The 20571-nt window shown below is 43.4% G+C and overlaps 1 protein-coding gene across 1 annotated transcript in view; it reads right to left on the bottom strand.

Annotated features, from left to right (window-relative positions):
- Positions 1-20571, bottom strand: part of LOC147203940 (neural-cadherin) — an 84125-nt gene that overhangs the window by 45054 nt on the left and 18500 nt on the right. Inside the window, exon 2 of the mRNA XM_086113318.1 lies at positions 2848-3036. Coding sequence (XP_085969444.1) covers positions 2848-3036 — 189 coding nt within the window. The remainder of the gene's footprint in view (positions 1-2847; positions 3037-20571) is intronic.

The following is a 20571-nucleotide window of genomic DNA, read 5'->3' as shown; positions in this document are numbered from 1 at the left end:
GTAACTTTCTTGAAAAAACCCCACAAATAAAATGGTAAAAAAAGTATTTGAAAAACTATAACTTAAAAGAACATATTATTCATAAAAGAATAGAACAGTTATACGTAACTAAAATATTTTTTACTTAAATTTTGTTACAAATAAATTCAAATGAAACCTGAATTCAGCTAAACTCAATTAAAATTCAAGAAATGACATGACAATGAAGTAATACAAAAATTAATAAGGAAAACATACGACTATAATTATGAATATTTTAATTCAGTTCAGGGTGTACCCCACCGACTGTCCAAAGACATCTCGGCTAGACTCCAGAATAGCCGCGACCCTTGCGAAGATAAATGGATGGATATGATATGCCATTATTAATTACGACACATTGAATTCAATGCCGCAGCGTCAAAGCTCTTTGTGTACATGATTTCATCAATAAAGAAAATATGAATGCCGTTTTCTCCGAATGTAGGTGCGATGTTTTTCTTATAAAATCCTTCCATTTTTTTTTTTTTAAAGCAGCATGGCTCATAAAAGTTTTGCAAAGAGCCCAAGGTAAAAGAGGGACAAATGAAGATGAGGGAGAGGAGGAAAAAGAGGAAGTGGGATCCTCAGCTGTTGACCAGAGGGCCTCCACTGGTCGCAGCTGCATCCCACCTGTCAATCATTTCATCCTGCTGCTACGATGATGCTGCTGAGCATCACTGGGGTGGAGGGGACCACTGTTTTCTATTAACAATAGATCAGCTTTTAACAATCCTTCGAAAATGTCCAAACATCAGCGTAGTGAGCGATCGCCCGACTGGTTGAACACTTTTTCTGGGTGATTCACATTACGTAAAACATCTCATGGCCCGAGGGGGCGAATGACGAGGACGCCGCACAGACTCATATCTATCTATCTGCACACATAGACACATTGGCTAGAGGTCCCTCTTAGCCAATGGGATGCCAGGATAACGCTCGGGAGTAGCCAATGGCAGAGCATCTCTAAGTATGTTGCGTTCAGGAAACTCGGAGCTGCAAGTGAGCAGCCCATACTGTATTTTTACCTTTCGCATCTTGAAATTTCTTTCGTAACAAGAGGCAATATTTTTCCTGTTGAGGCGTTTCGTAACTTGAAAATTTCGTACAAAGAGCTCTTCGTAAGTAGAGGGACCACTGTACATGTATACGACATCGTACTGAGAGCTGTTTGTAATATATATTGGCCACTGTGTTTTAGCACTTGAGCTGAAAAGTGAGCATTATTCTTTTTGTGGTAGAGCGTTCCTGCATTGGCTCTCATGAAATGGTGTACCTCACAATGTGGTGACTGTATAAATAGAATGAAGTGTGACTTAATCTCATTTAAATCCACAGTGGCAAGACATGGGAATAAGTCAAATTAGGGGATGATTTGTGAGGACACGTGTCATCACGTTATGCCAAAGGGATGCAGTAAAAAAAAAAAAAAAAAAATCAACTCTTAAAATATCTTCTTTTAAAAATAAATAAATAATTATAAAAAAAAAAGCTACAGCCACCGGCATCCATCCGCCCACCTCGCCGCCTCCCCGGAGATGCTCCTGTTATTCCCCAATGTGGGAGATTGCTCGGGCCCCCAGGGGAGCCATTAAACAGCCATTTTTTTCCCTCTCTCTCCTGTTTCTTGATGCTGATTGAAATTCAACAAGTCACTTTTTATTTCGATAAATTTGCGGCGCTCCAAGCTAAAGCAGGTTTGCCACATGCAAATTCACATGACAGGTAATACATATCCATTCTCATTTGCATGTACGCGTGTCATTTATGTGTACGGATAAATATAAACTGCCAAATTTACATATACATCAGGATTTAATGTCACGCGAACACTAAGGCTATTAAATTTAGACGACCGTTCATATACGTTTGATTTAACACTGAGTAATATTTCAATGGTAAATGGCTTCACTTAGTTTGCTTAGCAGACTTTTGTCCCATAATTAAAGGCTAACATACTCCAACACCGATGCACAAACGGACCCCAGGGAGTGAAACATTAAAAAAAAAGGAAAGAAATTTTTTAAAAATGGTTAGCGCGTGTATGTAAGTAACTTAACCTTTGGGTCAAGAGTTTGACATGTATGCTTTTTGTTCCTTAAATGAATACATGAAATTGTGTCAAAATAATGCAATTTCTTTATTACCCAATTCAGATTTAATTAGCAAATTGTGTCAAGTGGCAGTCAATCCCAGCAATTTCATACATAAATTTGGTGAATTATATTAATGATAATTCACCAAATTGTTTTGATTAAAATAGACCAACATTCAAACTTTTTCATCTCTATTAAGCCCTGTCAAATTAATTCATGAAACAGGCAGTTTCAAATAAGCATAAATCAGCCAATTTTAAGTCCTATTTTCGCACGTTAACATGACAAAATAAAAGCCTATTTTCTCCAGCTTTCTTTTGAGTGTGTGGACGGCCACCTCAGCAGCCTCATTTTGAGCAAAATAAAATCATTTCCTTCCAATCACACTGGGTACTTCAGTAATAATCACCTTCCTAAAGCAAAAATATTTGTTTGTGTGCAAGAGGCCATTTTGTATCAAGGGGCGTGGCTTCGCAAAAAACTTAATAAGATAAGATAAGATAAGAATACCTTTATTAGTCTCGCAATGGAGAAATTCCCAATTCACAGCAGCAAAGTTATGAAAGGAAGAAGTAGAACAACAAAATATAGGAGCTGCTGGAAAGGCAGCCACTCTCGCGGCGCCATTTTGAAGTCAAAATAACAAAAATAACACAACACAACACAATATAGGACAACGACACAACTAAAGGGTCATAAAAATTTGGTTTTGATTCGAAGTACGATTGCTCACCGTCCAATAGGATGAACTGAGGCTGTCCGAGGGTGCCGTCACGTTGCCGTGATGACAAGCGGTAGACCACAGACCCGGGGGCGGCGTCGGGACCTACGGCCGCTAGATAGGGGGCCGGGAACATGGTCCACTGCAGGTGGGCCTGACTGAGTGAGCTCAGAGTCAACCGGCACAGGTACCACTCGTCACCTGCGGGAGAGAGACAGAGACTCAGTCGTATATCAAAGCAACAGATGATGTCGTGACCCTAAACCGACAGCTCATTGGCGCTCTTTTAGGAGCCTGATGGAAGTCATTGGTGGAAAATGGAAAATATAGTGCTCTTAATTGTGATGTAGACTTATTCCAGAATTATAAAAAATTGTCCGGAATCATAAATTGGAGCGGCTGTGGATAAAAATGCAGGGTTTTTCCACTTTTGGCTGTTACAATCAGTCACGTGATGATTTTAAAGGTCAAGAGTGAAGTCATTTTAGAAAATGCCAAATGAAATATTTTTATGTTACGAGTAAAGTAATGAAACAAAATAGATTAAATAAAGCATGAAAAAAAAGAATTTGTATTTTGTAAATTTGACAAAGTCATCGTTTTCCCCTTAAGTGAGATCCTGATGACCGACAAACCCACAAGTGCGATGTCGTATCAAGACAACAATAGCGGGGCTCACTATGGAAAGTGTACAAAGCCAGTCAGAAATTGATTCGGAAAGCGACGCTTCAAATTCATCTGGGGGGATCCGGGTGTTTGAAGAGTTAGGGGAAGATATGTGAATCATATAAGATGATTTGCAAAGTTTGCTCAACATAGCGTCGTGACTTTGCCGCCATTTGTTTCGATAGCGTCACGTTAGCTTTTTGCTAACACTTAAAACACAAAATTTTGTCATTTTTTGCACACGTCTTTGGCTACTTTTATGTGACTGATACGATGCCTTTGTTGTATCACGTTAGCAGGTTACTAGCCATTGCAGAGTAGTTATGGCTAGCAATTGGTCAGCCTGAAATACTGACGGAAAAAGTGGCGGACTGATGGACCCTCCGTCAGTCTAACAATGCCAAACTTTGCTTATAATAATGTTAGGTTTTTTTTTTTGTTTTTTTGGTCATTTTCAAGTGCTTGACTTTGGCTACTTTTCAGTTAAAAAAAAAATTGCATGAAGTTTGCTAAGCATAGTGACATGGCTTTGGCTGTATTTATGTTTATTTAGCTGCTTGCTCACACGACAACGCTGCGCTTTAGTCATTTCTACCGTACCATGCAGTCAACTCGGCAAAATCAACTGTTGTTTTATGTGTTCGAGCTGTTGTTTTGCGACCGTCGTTAGCCGGTTTTACGCCGCCCCACTTTGTAGCTAAACTAGCTAGTGCCGCGGTATGTTCACTTGGCATCATGAAAGCAGGCGTCTCTGCAGGCCCCAAGGGGACGTGCTGACATTAGTCAACGAGCTCATATCGCGCCTTTTATCTGCATCCTGTTCCCCGGGAAGCAACAGCTCCATTTTTTTTTATGACGTTGCCGACAAAAAAAGACAGGTTTTGTTTTGAAACTCTTGAGTCGTCTGCTTTTTTTGTTTTTTGTTTTCCCGTGGAGGGATTTGTCGAGAAGACTGGAAAACAACAATTTCGTGTCAACTTCTGCCAACAAACTGTGTCGGAAGAACTCTGAAAGAAAATTGATTTTGGGCCAACTTTAAAAAAACGACTAATTTGCTACAGCTAAATTTATTAACTAATATCATTTGATCCTAATGAAAAGTATTACCTTTGCAAAAATTTACACTAACAACAAGTAAAATAATATTTGACCACTGACTATTTGGACGATTGATTCTTCTTCTTTTTTTCCAGCTCACTTTGAACAAAAACAGCACAAAAAAAACCACATTTACTCGCCTAAAGACCCTGTAAAGTGAATTCAGACATTTATTTTCTGTTTGAAGCCTCATTCTATATACTTGTTTATTAAAATCATAAAAATTTAGCAATGGCTTTAAACAACGCTCTTCTCTGTTTTGGATCAAATTCACAAGACATTTCATTTCACTTGACAGACTTTAAAAGAAGGACATTTTGGCAGAAATTTGGCACACCAACCTTCTGTTTAAAGTACAAATGCTATTTAAGTAACACTATGGCCTTTTGTTTGGGGGGGGGGGGGTGAAGTGTCACTCAGTCAAAATTAACAGACCAGGTTTGAACTCGAAACGACCATTTTTGACAAAACTGTAAAAAAACAAAACAAAAAAAACCCAGCACTTAAGCTAAATGACAATGGTTTCACTTTTTTCAGTGAAGCGGAAGGAAGAGGTGAAAATGAACCGCTCCTCACATCCTCCTCTGCCTGCATGCTTGTCACTCCTGGCTGGTTAAATGCAGAATAATGGCGTCTATTTAAAGTTGTCTTGTTTTACATACGCCGTACCCCTCCAGCCGCAAAATGGAACGTGGCCCATTATCACAATCAACATCAACGTGACCTGACAGCTCAGAACTGAGGACGACCGAGGAGGTGAGAGAAGGAGCAGGTGGAAGGAGGTGCGGTGGAGAATGGATTGAAAGAGGTTTGAGGGGAACAAGTTGGTGAAAAGGGAGGCGTGGGGATGCTGGCAATTAGCTAGCGCATTAGTGGGGAAAAAAAAGGTAAAGCGACCCCTCCCTCTCATTTGCCCAGCTCCACTCAGCGTGGGCGCCTGAACAAAGACAAACCGATGCACGCGTAGGCAGCTTTCTGGAGCGTACCGTAAGACGCATGTTAAAAAGCCGAGCGCTGACCGCAGGGACGCACACGTTTGTGCTTTCGCGCATGTTAACTTGACGCTTGTCTGACACGAACGGAGCGCTGTCGTAAGGATTGTTAGGATGCGGGGCTGCCTTCCGTCGCTCTTTTGTCACTCGGTGTCCGCTGCATTTTGTATGCGGCGAGGTGACGGCACAAAGCGGAAAGTGCAAAGCGAAACCCCTGAGGGGTGGGTCCGGCCTCCGCACGCCAAGGAGCTCATGAATAGGGAAATGGCGGTAGTCATGATGCCCGTGGAGGTCGCTTCCCGTAGCAAAATGAGTTTGAGGCTCAATGAACTTGTGTGCAAACGAGTCTCAGGGCCAGATCTGAATGGGAGTCGACTTCCCGTAATGCTACCCTCATTAGCCACGCCTTCACCTGACTGAGCGCGAACAAGATAACCCCACCGTGTGTCGGTCTGTTGGATGAGGCCATTGTACCGCCGTGACCTCTCTCTTGCTTATCTTTGGCATTCTGTGGCACACGTATGTCATGGAATCCAGTCAAGACCACCGAGTCACACTTTGTCACATGGACAAGGCAGAGGCGACCTCTTGTGCGGGGGTAGCTGAGACAGTATAAGTGTAGGAATCATTTTGGCCAGACTAGACCTTCTAGTCTCCGCATCTGGCAGAAAAGGGCTCCACAGCCGTGTCTCGATCTTTCTGGCATGATAGCATCCATTAAATCGGGTGTCAAACTCACTTTTGTCGTGGGCCACATTTTAGTTCCCGTTTCCCTTGGAGGGCCGTTATGAATGAAACCCCACCCCCCAAAAAATCTATCATAATGGTTTATTCAATGATTGTTTGTTACTGTAATAAGGTGTTTTGTAACAAGAAAATGCTTACAATATTTCTCTTATTTATTACATATGAGAATTTTAAATTTTGGTAGAGATTTTAGCAAGTATCATGAAAGTTGAAATGTTTAATTTGCTTTCGCGGGCCACACAAAATGATGTGCTGGGCCAGATCTGGCCCCTGGGCCTTGAGTTTGACACAAAGCATTAACTAATCCAACTGAGAATGTGAAGTATTCTAGTAGTTACTGTTAGTATAATATTAGAATATTGCAAACATTCTCAAGTTAGTAGGAAGGAAGGACGAAAGGACGAAAGGAAGGAAGGAAGGAAGGAAGGAAGGAAGGAAGGAAAGTCCACCAGAAGTTTTCATGTTGATTCTGTGGTGGTCGATGTTGGTTCTGTGTTGACCTGTGATGGCACCGTGTTGGGTCTGTAGTTGTTATGTGTTGGTTCTGTGATAGTTACCTTTCACAACTTTTGTTGAGACAAAAAAAAAAAAGTGTCCAGCTCTGAATCTGAACATTGCTGAAATTCATCATGACAAACCTTCACATCAGTTTAAACCAAACAAGTGCAAGGAAGTGAAAGATGCTAGAAAGGATTTTAACGTCGACGTGTACACGTTTGTGTACTCGTGTTTGTGTCACACCGGCAGTTTTCACCGCGCGGGGTCGGGGGGGAAGCAGACGCGAACCGACTGCTACTTGATGTTATTCGGCGCGAAGGAGCAGTCGAAATAAGACGAAGAAGGAGAAGAATCATGCTGCCTCACCGGAGGAGCATCAATTAGCAAAGGGAAGGAAAACAAGATGCCGCTGGGGGAGGAAAGAGGAGGTGTGTGTGTCAATGTGTGTGTGTGTGTATGTGTGTGTGTGTGTGTGTGAGGGGGAGGGGGCGATGACGGAATAACGGGAAAAGAAATAAAACAAAGACATCCAAGAAAGGAAGTAAGCTTACGCCAATTCATGTTCATGATGTTGACCAAGGATTAGTGCGTTTATTATAACAGTGAACCCTCACGATATTGGGGTTCATTGTTGAAAGCAATCCTTTTTTTTCCCCCAAATGGGTTTTAACAGCATACAGGAGGAGAACTCATCTCATTTCATAACAAGCAATTTTTTTCGAAGATAGGGAACACAAATGCCAAAAAGAAGCCTCAAGCTGTTTAATGCTACTCTCAGGTGAAGTTTACTGTCAAACTAAACATAAAACAAAGAGAACTGTTCACGTATTTAAAACAATGACACAGTTTTAACTGAGGCTAGTTTGTTTAGCTTAATGCTAACTAACAAACAATACAAAACACAATAGACAGTGTAACAAACCGCATCGGTGTCATGGTTATGACAACGTTGCAACGGATATTTCAACACAAACGGTTGGATCAACGTACATAGTCAGACACGATAACAATAATCACAAGCATATATTTTTTTATGATGATTTCAAAACTAGCAATCCAACAATTAGTTTTGTAAATGTAAATAATATGATGAGGCAAGCCGTGACTACAAAGTGTGTATGGTGTATGGTTCACTTGAACATTTTAGCGTTTAAGGAGGAGTACATGTTGTATACATTTGCCACGGCTTTTTGTCTACGCCGAAGGTGTCATTACCACAAAATAATTTGGGGGTCAAAACTTCTGTTTGTTTCCATCCATCCGTTAATTTCCTTCCACTTATGCGGGATAGGATGCGGGGCTCAAAAAACACTTTAACTCTGCAAACACTCCTGTGTGTGTGTGTGTGTGCGTGTGTGCGTGCGTGCGTGTGTGATTGACAGGGTGGGATACATTTCCATGGCAACCCACAGCGGCACAGGTGTCCCCACGGTGATATGTCAAGTTGACATGTGAGAAGCACTCTCTTTGCCTCATGTGTGTGTGTGTGTGTGTGTATATGGGTGCGCGCACACAACGCGAGCAAAAGTGTGCGACTTTCGATTCCCGTCGAAGTTACAGTGAGGTCACATAACGGCAAAAGGACACGATGGAAGCGAGCTTCCAGGCGAACTCGTCTCAAACAGCGAACAAATACGCTTCTGTTGGTGAACCGGGACCTCCATCTGGTCCGTGGAATCCAGCGAACAGAGCCCTCCTGCATCCTAATTAGCAACCTTATAGACTGGCCCACTTTACGCACACACACACACGCGCGCACGCACACAGGCAAAGTCCTGCAGGCGCACACTTAATTAAACCTCATCTGCACTGCTGATGATGAGCAATGCAGGAAATGAAAATAATAATAATTAAATCCGCATGCCTTCTCATGGTGAATACTCGAGGTGATCGTCAGATTATGACACCATGCTCTGTCCATATTAGACAGCTTACGCACCCCCCCCCCACACACCCCAAATAAATAGATAAATAAATAAAATTGGCAATTCTCATCAGTCTGCGATACTCGTTTGTGGTTGGAACTCATTGACACAAATTCCGTGGCAGAAATTTGTCGAAGAAAGAGCCATGGAATGGATGCTTCAAACTCCCTGTTCAGTTCCGTTAAATCGATCGGGTAATCGCGAGGATAATCGATTCTAAAAAGATTCGTTAGTGACAGCCCTACCCCACGGTGTTGTGCGGAACGGGTGAAGGTGGACCAGTCAACCACATAGCTCAAATGTGGGGTGTGATTGATTGACGGCTCTTGTTGTGACGTATACGTGTACTTAAGTGCAGGTTTGTGCGCATTTAACTTTGTGTGTGTCCCTGACCGCCAGCCTCCCCATCCATAAGAAACCTGCCAGAGACTTTCAGGACTCTTAGGAGAAGCGTGCGGAGCAACATGAAAAGTCACTTAGGGGCTGCAAGTTGTGGTTAGTGTAGAGAAGATGCGCTTTTAGAACAAGAGAACCAGATGAATGAAAATGAAGAAAAACACTTCAAAAGGAGGAAAGATTGATTTTGAAAAGGAACCCAAAACGCAGCACCATTGTGGGAAGTTTATTCTCTCTCGTGGCAAATGCAAACCATTGGGGGGGAAAACATTTTTAAATGAAAGTAAATCAAAAGTGATCACAGCTTTATAAAGGCAGATTTTTGTTACAATGGAGCTTAATGGATCGTGTACCTAATGAAGTGTCCATCAGTTCCATACGTTGGTATTGCCTTCCGCTTTTCAGAAAGCAATGACATTTTTTTTAAATACACAAAAAAAGTCTAAAGCTACAACATACTGCAGTATTGCACAATCGTATGAGGAGTTCATTTAGACAAAAAAGAGCCACGCCTACCACGCCGAGAAACACACTGCTTATCATGTGTGCTGTCTGAATTTTCATCTCATAATTTACACCGCACCCATGAATCGCCAATAAAGCATCACAAGTGGACTACCCCACATCCATATTTCACCCTCATACTCGTTCCTTCCAGATCCGAGGTCAGTTTGCGCCCTGTGCCGCGATAGTGAGACTTGAAATGAAATATGGCCACTGAGGAAAAATGATGAGGTGGTTGCATCAGTGGCGTGCGTTATTGTTCCATTCCCCGCCAAACCCATTCCCGCTTTCCCATGGAGCCGCAGCCACGCAGACCCTGCGGGGCCCCTGATGAGGCTGCTCAGGAGACCCTCGGCTCCAGTTCGTTTCAGCTTCACATGCCTCGTCGCTATCGACGATCAATGGCGGCGCAGCTGGATGAGAGGGGAAGGAACATCAAGACTGAGACCGAGAGAAGAAATACGAGTGGACCAAAACACACAACCACCCCCCCCCCCAAAAAAAAAACACAAAGAGGGAAAACAAAGAATAAAATCAAAGCGGGGAAAAATGTGATGTCAAAGACAGAAATGGATAAGAGAGGCATCATGGGAAGTGGGGCAAGCGGGCGGGTCGAACAGGATTTAATGATAATTCACAGCTTTTGTTTTAATCACCTTCGAGAAACAGACGGGTGGAGACTGTCTCTGCAGAGGCCAGTTGATGTGTGTGTGTGTGTGTGTGTGTGTGTGTGTGTGTGTTTGTGTGTGTGCGCTCACGGATGTGTGCCAAATAGTGCAAGAGTCACACCAGGAGATAAAACTAGGAAGTAAACATGAAAAAAGATAAGAAAAGTTCTTTTGCAATTCAATTGCATACTGAATTGACCGGTACTGCTGGGTGAAAATCAGTCGACAAGCGGTCAATTTGGGGTTTGTGTGAATATTTGGTACCGGTATATTTAGTTTCAAATGCAAGACAAAATTTTGAACTAGTCAAAAGGACGGAAAACCAAAATGACAGACTTCCTGTTGTACAGTATTTTTGGGAATGGGTCCTTGAGACGTTTTTGTGGGCCTATTCATGATAGACATGCCCACCAAAATTTCATGCTGCTAACCAAAACCAGCTTCGGGGATTGAATCTTCAAAAGATTCCATGGAACGTAACCAAGTCCGTTTTTGGTGGGTTATTCATTTCGAGCACAAATTCATCTTTAGAGAATGCGTGAAAATGATCACCATGAACTGGCAACTTCAAATAAAAATGGGAGACTTCCTGTGTCTTTTCGGGGATGGCTTTTTTTGTGGATCTACTTGAGACAGACTTGGCAACCAAATTTCAGTTTGATAAGTGCTGAATTTGGCAGCAATCGGACCAACTCTAGAAGGACTTTGCCCTTGCAAAGTTCCTGGAAACAGCCCGATTGAACCAAAACGGGAGAATCTTTTATTGCATGGCTTCTTTTTGAGACTTTTTGTTTGAGTGTGATTAACATGCCAGCCAACTTCCAAGGCTCAATGTTAAATTTGGTTGCAATTGGACAAAATCTCTACAAGGAGTTTGCCTTTGGAGGTTTGACCAGAAATGCGCTCAAAAATAGCCTTTTCAAAACAAAATGGCACACCGTTTCAAGACATGGCTTGTTGAGACTTTTTTTGTGGGTCTAGTCATGATAGACATTTCTGCCAATTTTCACACTCATGATTAAAACTGTCTTTGGGAGGCTGAATCCTTTTGAATCCAGGAAATGTTACCCAGCTGACACGTTTGACACCTAAAATGGCCGCTTCAAGATGAAATGGCAGGCTCATGTCATTTTGGGCATTGCTTCTTGAAGCTGTTTTGTGCATGACCAAATATCCAATTGCAGAGTAAAACTCGCTTCAAGGGCTGAATTTTAAAACATTTCTCGGGGATGCTATTTTAACTAGCATACCCAAGTAACCAAAATTGGGGGAGGCAGTCGTAAAGGTTTGTATCGCGGTTCCAGAGGACTCCTGGGAGGAATAGGATGAGGAGGAGCCGGGATATGTGCATTTGGTTCAGCGTGGTCACAGCGCCCGAGGAGGAAGAAGAATCCGGTGCGATGTGCGAGAAGAGCGGGGCTAGTCTGAATTATGAATATCTGAGGACTTTTGTCGGCCATTAAAAAATAAAGCGCTAAATGTTTAATGCGGCGCCATGTCAATTATTGATGGTGCGGCGCGCTGACAAGTGTGCGAGCACGTCCGCCACAAGCGCGTGTCACGCCGTTGTACATGCGTGTTCTCCTTTGAGACACTCTCGTCACTATCGATGACAGTTGATGACATGCTAACAGTTGCTATGGCAACATATACAGTAACAGCATAGCAACCTGAATTGTGATAAGGCAGATTGGTTAAGATTTAAAATCTATCCCTGGAAGTTAGATATATGCTATGTTAATTTTATAAAATGCTAACATGCTAACAGTTGATATGCTAACAAACAGCAAGATAGCAGCCCGAGTATAGAAAGTGCTCAGGTACATCCATTATGATTTTATGTTATGCCCAACAGTCAGGTACTGTTTTAAATGACAATTAATCAAATGCTAACATGCTACCAGTTGAGATGCTAACATATAACAAAATATCAAACGCAAAAAGCACTAAACCTTTGATAGGGATATCATTCTCTGTAGTGAGACACTCTTTCAAATGAGATTCGATAAAATGCTAACAGTTTCCACATTAGGGCGGCTTGCAACGCAGTACTTTTAGACAAGTGGGAACTATTTTCGTGTGTGTCAATGTGGCCGTGTGTGTCTGTTTGCTCGTCAGCCTGCAGCGCTTTCAACTTTGGTGAAGGGATTTCCTATCCGTGACTCAAAGGGAATTATCTCCGGCTGTCATCTGCAGTGACAAAGACGCATCGATACCAAAGCGTCATTGCACACATTCTTTCATCTGTGTGTGTGTGTGTGTGTGTGTTTAGCAGCACGTCTGTGTAGATTTCTTTGTGCGTCGTTTTCATTTTGGCCCCGTGGAAGTAGTCACAACCCTTTGATGATGCCGACAAAGTCAGAGAATGAACATTTGTTTATTTCAACCTAAAAGCTAGCTAGTACAACCAACTGTTAGCATGTTAGCATTGTGTCAATGGTCATTTGAAATGGTGTCTGACTATAGGACCTAAATTCTTATTGATCAGCCTTTGTGCTGTTGGTACTCACGTTGCCGTTTGTTGACCACTCAGCAAATTTGTTTGTAATTTATCAGTTCAAATTTGAAATCGTGCCAAATTAACATGACACATACAAAAATCATTGAAAAGGCGGGAAAATTAATTATGTTCCATTATTTGACAAAGAAGGGCAACTATTTATGGAGGGACTTGATTTGGAAATTATGACACACACACACACACACACACACACACACACACACACACACACACACACACACACACACACACACACACACACACACACACACACACACACACACACACACACACACACACACACACAAATCCAGCGAGCACACTAATACAGAAACACAAATAGAAGAACACACAAGCTGTGATGAATGGAATTAATCCACGCAGTCTCTGATCAACTTTGATGCACTTATGAGTATCACACGCATGCACACAAACATACACAAGGGCTCAGATTAGTTCCATTATGCGAACAAACCGCAACAAACATCTAACAAACAGCAGCATTCAGCCAATTTGATCCAATCTTGTAAAACCGTGTGTGTGTGTGTGTGTGGAGCGGGGGGGGGGGGGGGGGGGGGGTAGCTGACGGGTGGGTGTTTCTCCTGAGTCCTGTCATGGTTTAAGTCCATTGTAGGCGATTGTAAAGTGTTTGCCACAAAGCAGATTGTTGAGCCTCTCATGGTGTGTGTTGTGTGTGTCTGTGTGTACGTGCGTGTGTGCCTTTTGAAATATGATTTCATAAACGATAAGACGTCTCAACAAATTAGATAAGTGTTCAAAGCATATCAAAGTGACAATCAAGACAATACAGATAATACATTGAAACCTTTTATGTCCTCCTTCGCATTTTTTATACTCAGCATTGGCTCGATGGTTGCGTTGTAAATGTTAGCACATTAACATTTTCAGATTGAAATTGTCTTATTTTCATCTGACTATATGGCATGATGTAAAATCTTTATTGAGCTGCCTTAGCGTTTTTTTTTTTTTTTTACTCAGGTTGCTATATTTTCTATCCTGCGCACTTTTGTAATGTTAGCAAACCAAACTGTTAGCATTCTACCTACAGTATCTTTGAGTATGCTTCATCGGCATGAGATGTTCCCAAATTAACATTACAGGTCTACACAGGTTGTTACCAACCTAACAGAATGTACGCTAGCTGTTAGCCTTGTTCCATTGTGTCACGGCCAGTTGTTTCACATGAACGCAGCGATGTTCAACGTGTCACTTATAACAACACAATCTCACAACAAGTGAAGACAAGCATCCGGTCCGAGCATCGTCTCAGGAGAAACAATCGTGAGTGAAAACATCGCAAGTGACCAAAGTTGAAGTTTTCCCTGTTGGTTGATTTTTTTTTCTTTTCTCCCCGTTTCACTTGAGTGTACTCATTATGTCTCACGGCCCGGTGGTCCAGTGGTTAGCACGTCGGCTTCACAGTGCAGAGGTACCGGGTTCGATTCCAGCTCTGGCCTCCCTGTGTGGAGTTTGCATGTTCTCCCCGGGCCTGCGTGGGTTTTCTCCGGGTGCTCCGGTTTCCTCCCACATTCCAAAAACATGCATGTCAGGCTGATTGGACGCTCTAAAATTGTCCCTAGGTGTGAGTGTGGGCGTGGATGGTTGTTCGTCTCTGTGTGCCCTGCGATTGGCTGGCAACTGATTCAGGGTGTCCCCCGCCTACTGCCCGGAGATGGCTGGGATAGGCTCCAGCACCCCCCGCGACCCTAGTGAGGATCAAGCGGTTCGGAATATGGATGGATGGATGGATTATGTCTCACTTCATCCACTTCTTCGCTCCTGTTGGACTCAACGGCAGAGTGAAGGTGACTCACATCCCAGAGACAGTCAAGGAAATGCTAACGCCTGCCTGACTCATCATCTGCAATGATGGGACGCAAAAGCACACGTGCGCGCGCACAAACACGCACACGATAGTTTGAAATAGCACCTTACTTTAGAGGACAATGTATCAGTCTGTTTTGTGTACTCAGGTTGCTATCTTGCTCTATATTAGCATACTGACTGTAAGCATGTTAGCATTTGATCTAGTTGTCATTCGTGTCATGTCAGTTAATGCCCGACTGCAGGTATGAGGTGAAATTTCTCTCTACATTTGCCCTTTTTGTACTGTCAGCTGTTCACCTGTAAGCATGTGAGCATTTTGTCAACCGCCAGCTTCAATAAAACCTTAGCAGTTTTCCAGGTTGCTATCTTGTCGCATATCACCAGTTAGCATGCTAGCATCTACAATCAATCACGGGTTGAGATCTTGCTCTTTGGTCATGAACTCAATCGTTACCGTGCTACTCTTTTATTAACCGGTAGTTCAAGTCGTAGCTGAAAGGGGCAGGAGAGCGTCGTGGTGACACGGGAAAGCACCCAGAAAGCGAGCGGGATCATCTTTGCAGACGCAACTCAACCTCCCCGAGGAGGAGGCGACACCAGGAGGAACTTGTCATGGAGCCTCGACGCTAGAGAACGCTCCTCCATTATGAAGGAGCGCAATCTCAATCAGTTGGCCGGGGAGACGCCGAGCAGCGACAAAAAGCGAGGAAGAAAATAACCGCATTCATTGCCTCATAATTAATGTGTTTTGCCTCCCTTTTTTTTTTTTGCAAAGCAACAAAAAGGAGGTACATTAGAAGAAACCTAAAAGAAAGATGAGTGAAGGATGGTATAAAAGACACTGAAATGGACGGAGAAGATGATAAGTGGCAGAATGAAATAAGTAGAGAGGAGGCAAAAAAGAAATGGGAGTAGTGGATGATGAAGAGGAAGAGATTAAAAAAACAAAGGGATGAGTAGAAACGGAAGGCGTGGATGAGAGGAGAAAGTGAAGAAAATGGGGATGAGTGGAAAAGAATCGATGGAAGAAATCGATGGCAGGAGGAAACGAAGAAAAGGCGGGACGAGGAGAGATGGTGAGAAAAAGGAGGGATGGGGAGAGAAGTGGAAGGAGTTGATGAGAGGAGGAGACAAAGAAAGGATGAGTCGAAAAGATGAAATGGCACCAATCAATAAGGTGGAGGAGGCGAAGAAAAAAATGGGGTGAGGATGAGAGCGAGATGTCAGGACAAAAGTGGACGGGGCGCAAGAGAAGAAACGGAAGGAATTGATGACAGGAGGAGGAGAAGTCAAGGAGGACTGAGCAGAGGGGAAGGAATGGAAGGAGTCGATGACAGGACGAGGTGACGAAAGGAAGGGATGAGTGGAAAAGTGGGATGGAAGAGAAGAAAGAGATGATATTAAGCCTCCCGTGAACTGGAAAACATTCCTAGGGTGTGCGTGTGTGTGTGTGTGTGTGTGTGTGAGTTTAGTTTAGCCTGCAGGGTTGCTGCAACTCTTAGCCCTGATGTCCATCCGGCCTCGATTACAGCAGGGCCCGCCAGGCTTGCATCACACACACACACGCACACGCTTCATTATTTTGTGGATGTTGATGTAACTTGTTCATTCTTTCACCAGACTGACTCTTCATCTCACCCTCCTTTGTCCTTCATCTTTTTTCTCTCTTCTCCCTCTAACTTGGCTTCCTTGTTTTCGCTTCCTTTGTCTTCACTTCCCGGTCTCGTCTTGCCTGCAACTTCCTTGACGTCACTTTGTTGCCTTCACATCCTCGTATTCAATTCCTTATTGCTGCATATTCGCTCCCTCATCTTTGCTTCCCTGTCTTCTCTTCCTGCTCTTCACTTTTCTGTCTCTCCTTCCTCGACTTCGCTTCCTTCTCCCCACGTTCTTCAGCTTGCCTCCTGGTCTCCATTTCCTTGCCTTCACTTTGCCGTCCCCTCTTGTGTTCAACTTCCTTGCCGCCACTTGGCCTTCCTCATTGCTTGCCTCTTCACAGTTTTATGTCCTTCCATTCCCCCACCCCATTCTTTTCTCATCCCATCTTGCGCTCTCGCGCTCCATCCTTCCCCCCCTCTCCTCCTCTCAATGTTGTTCACACCTCAGGTGGGAGTGACGCTTGATGGGAAATGTCTTCATTTGCAGCTCATCAACACTCACTCATAGTTCAAGTGAAAATTAAAGAAATAAACAAAGCATCCATCAATTTTCTGAACCGCTTATCCTCACGAGGGTCGCGGGCGTGCTGGAGCCTTTCTCAGCTGTCCTCAGGCAGTAGGCGGGGGACACCCTGAACTGGTTGCCAGCCAATCTCAGGGCACACATAGACCAACAACCGTTTGCCCTCACAATCACACACTCGAGGCCATTTCGAGTGTTTAATTAACCTGCCATGCATGTTTTTGGAATGTGGGAGGAAACCGGAGTGCCCGGAGAAAACCCACACATGCATTGGGACAACACGCAAACTCCACACAGGAAGGCCGGAGGCGGAATTGAACTCTCCACCTCTGCACTGTGAGGCCAACGTGCTTAACCAGTCAACCGCTGTGTTGCCACTCCGGCATCCTTCCTAGTTAATTTGGACTCCTGTCTTTCGCTCTCTCTTGCAGCTAATTATCAAACGCCTTTGATCCGTCCGTTAACACCCCCCCCCCCCCCACATGCCTCTCTTCCCTTTACCCCCCTTCTCCCCCGTTAACGCTTCAATTAGTCAGCAACCATTCAGGTGAGGATTGATCCCAGCCCACCACACTCTTAATGGACTTAATTAAACAGACAGGGCATGTGTGTGTGTGTGTGTGTGTGTGTGTGTGTCGTAATAGTGGAGCTGAAACATGGTAACCAAGGAAATACCGCTTGCTGTAAAAGCCTCAAACACCCAAAAATGAAAATAAAAAGACACCAACTCCACAATAGTTTTTGCGATAAATTACGAATGAGGGTGCCAGCTCGACGTTTTCCCCGCCACAGGAAGTGATGTCACATTTATTATGTGCTGGTGAGATGGCGTCTGGAGCGCACAAATGCAGCCTACTGAGATTTAACATGAATGAGAATTTATTCCAGATCCTTCATATCCAGTTTAAGGTCCATGTACTTGTTTGACTCTTTGCCCTCATTTGTGAGAAAATTAGGTGCACAAGTAGAATAACTGTGTTTTACTTGTAACAATTTGCCACTACTAGGCCCCACATTTTGCCCACTAATACAATCCATCCATCCATCCATCCAATTTAGAGAGTTCAATCAGCCAGCCATGCATGTTTTTGGAACGTAGGAGGAAACTGCAATACCCGGAGAAAACCCACGCAGGCCTGGGGAGAACATTCAAACTGCACACAGGAAGGCCGGAGCTGGAATCGAACTTCTGCACTGTGAAATCTACACGCTAACCACTGAACCACCGGGCCGCCCCCACTAGTACCCAATTACAGTAAGTCAGTAAATAAAAAAAATACTCTCCCGCATTAGAAACATACTACTGAGCCCAGCAAGTAGGCATACGTCACACATGAGTCGCCTTCTGGGAAAATGCTCACGAGTAGTTTTGCCTCACTAGTAACATGTAGTTGGTTATTTGTATGCCAAAGTTGTCCGATAAATGTGCAGAAATGTGACAGTCGTTCTACTAGTGCACCTCATTTGTTTCGCTGATGCGATTAATTTTCTTCCAAAAAAGGACAAAAAAAAAGCATACTAGTGCATAAACATTAAGATGTAGGATATGGAATAAATGCTCAATTGGCTCTCTGAACGTTCAATTTTACTGCAGTTTTCCTCCAGCGACTTGCAACAATATTATTTTCATGAACACTTACACCTACTACGCTACTATATTTTATCGCTGATCCTAATGGTGGTACTTGGCGCTCTCAGTATTTTTTTAGGTGCTCCTTAGTGTAAAAAGTGAAGAACGATTGCACTAGTAGAACAACTTACTAGTACTTACCACTAGTGCCTTCAAGGATTACATGACATTTCTACACACCCGCAGGGCAATCTTGGCACACTAGTAGGGCAGCAACATGTCATTTGTGAGGCAAAATTGTGCACTAGTTGACAACTGGGTGCCACGAGTACTACTTTTGGCATTATTAAAGCCATGCTTGAAAAGAAACAGGAAGTCAGCCATTTGGCTTCAAACCCTCCATTTTGTGTCATTTCTCCATTTCAAGTTGTCCTTCAAAGACAAATCCGTCCTTGCGATTTTGTCCAATAGCGACCAAATTTGAACCATGTCAACCAGACAGATGGAAGATGCAAAATTGGAAATGTGGGAAAAAACATATCATCGCCATAAGGCACCAAACTCCGATAGGGCTTGAGCTTAACCGAACACCTTCAGACAGAACGCATCTGCTTAACTTCACCGTATTTCCATAACGCCATTGCATAGTTTCATGCACTTGAATGAGCGCGTAACACAACCGGGGACCACAAACGGTTAAACACGTCATCCATCCAACTCATCATAATTAGTCAGAATACGTTACAAAATGTCTGAGGGGCACGAAAAAGATGAGAAATGCATCAGTTCAATGACATGAAGCAGCCAGCCATGAAGCTGCTACCGTGTGTGTGTGTGTGTGTGTGTGTGTGTTCATGCTTAAGAGACAATGAGGCGTATTGAGGACAAGAAGGGCATGACAAACACAGAGTTTATGCCCTCTGTCATGTCAATAATGCCTCACACGCATACACACACACACACACACACACACACACAGACACGACTCAGAATCAGTGCGGCCTGCTGCGTGCCGTCACCCGCGGGACCCCAGAGCGCCCTCGCGCCCATCACCCATTGTGCCCCCAATGTCGTTTCCCACCTACAAGGTCCCGCCCCCCACGCATCTGATTGGCAGACGAGGTTAAAGGGCAGGACTGTTTGTGTGAAAACACGGACGGTGGAAAACACAAAAGGCAACAAAACGAGAATCTTAATTAGCATCCTCATGGAAGATGGAAGATTAAGAACACCATCGAAGCACGTCTAAGAAGAAAATTGGGCTTTTTAGGAGATAATGAGGCTTGCTCTTGCGGTATTATAAAACAAAGTTTCGCAAATGTTTAAAAAAAAAACGAGTGAAACATGAAATGTTTCGAGTCATGTAGAAAAGAGATTAGAAAGGTCATTATTTGAGAAATGAAGACGCAATTACATCCCCATTTCAATTAGTTGTGAATTAAAGTTTTAATTTTTAGTTTTTCAAAATGTGATGAAATGTCAATATTGGAGATGCTGAGACATACATTTCCATTTTAAGTTAGAAAGAGGAATAATTTGACAAATTAATCAATCTTTTTATGTTGAAAAGTGTGTAAGACAATTTGACACAAAAAAGCCATGAAAAGTTATTACTTGATGAATAATATCAACTATTATGGTCAGTGAAAAGTGATTTAAACAAATGTTGTCACGCAAACACGCAAGCCTGTTGACCTCCCGCATGAACCCTCCCATGATTGCTGTCAATCAAAGGTGCGAACAAACACAAAAGGCGCCTCTGAGGATCCGCAAGCGGCCGCTCAGATCAGGCGGGGTGGCGCCCCTTCAGCTTGTCGCGGCCGCTCAATGGAGCCTTTTGTGGGGCTCTTTACCCCACGCCGGGGGGGGGCATAATTGGACCGTGCAGCAGGGACCCCAACTTAGCATTCAAACAAGTTTGACAACTTTGATTGTTTGCGTGGACATTTAAAGGAGAACTCAACCCCCAAATTTTCTTGACAAGAATATATTCTATGCAGCCCCGCTCGTCTAAATTCGGCATTCTGATTAGCGTTATGTATGTGGAATATTAGTTAAGCAGTAAAATCCACTTGTTTTTTTTTTTTTTTTGTTCTTCTTAGGGGACACCCATTTTGCCACTTGCTGTCGGCTGAAAATGACA

The sequence above is a fragment of the Hippocampus guttulatus genome, chromosome 6, assembly GCF_054856545.1.
Source record: "Hippocampus guttulatus isolate MCC_2025c chromosome 6, RoL_Hgut_1.0, whole genome shotgun sequence".
NCBI classification, from domain to species: Eukaryota; Metazoa; Chordata; class Actinopteri; order Syngnathiformes; family Syngnathidae; genus Hippocampus; species Hippocampus guttulatus.
Note: the sequence above shows the minus strand (reverse complement) of the source record. Positions and strands in the feature narration are given on the sequence as shown.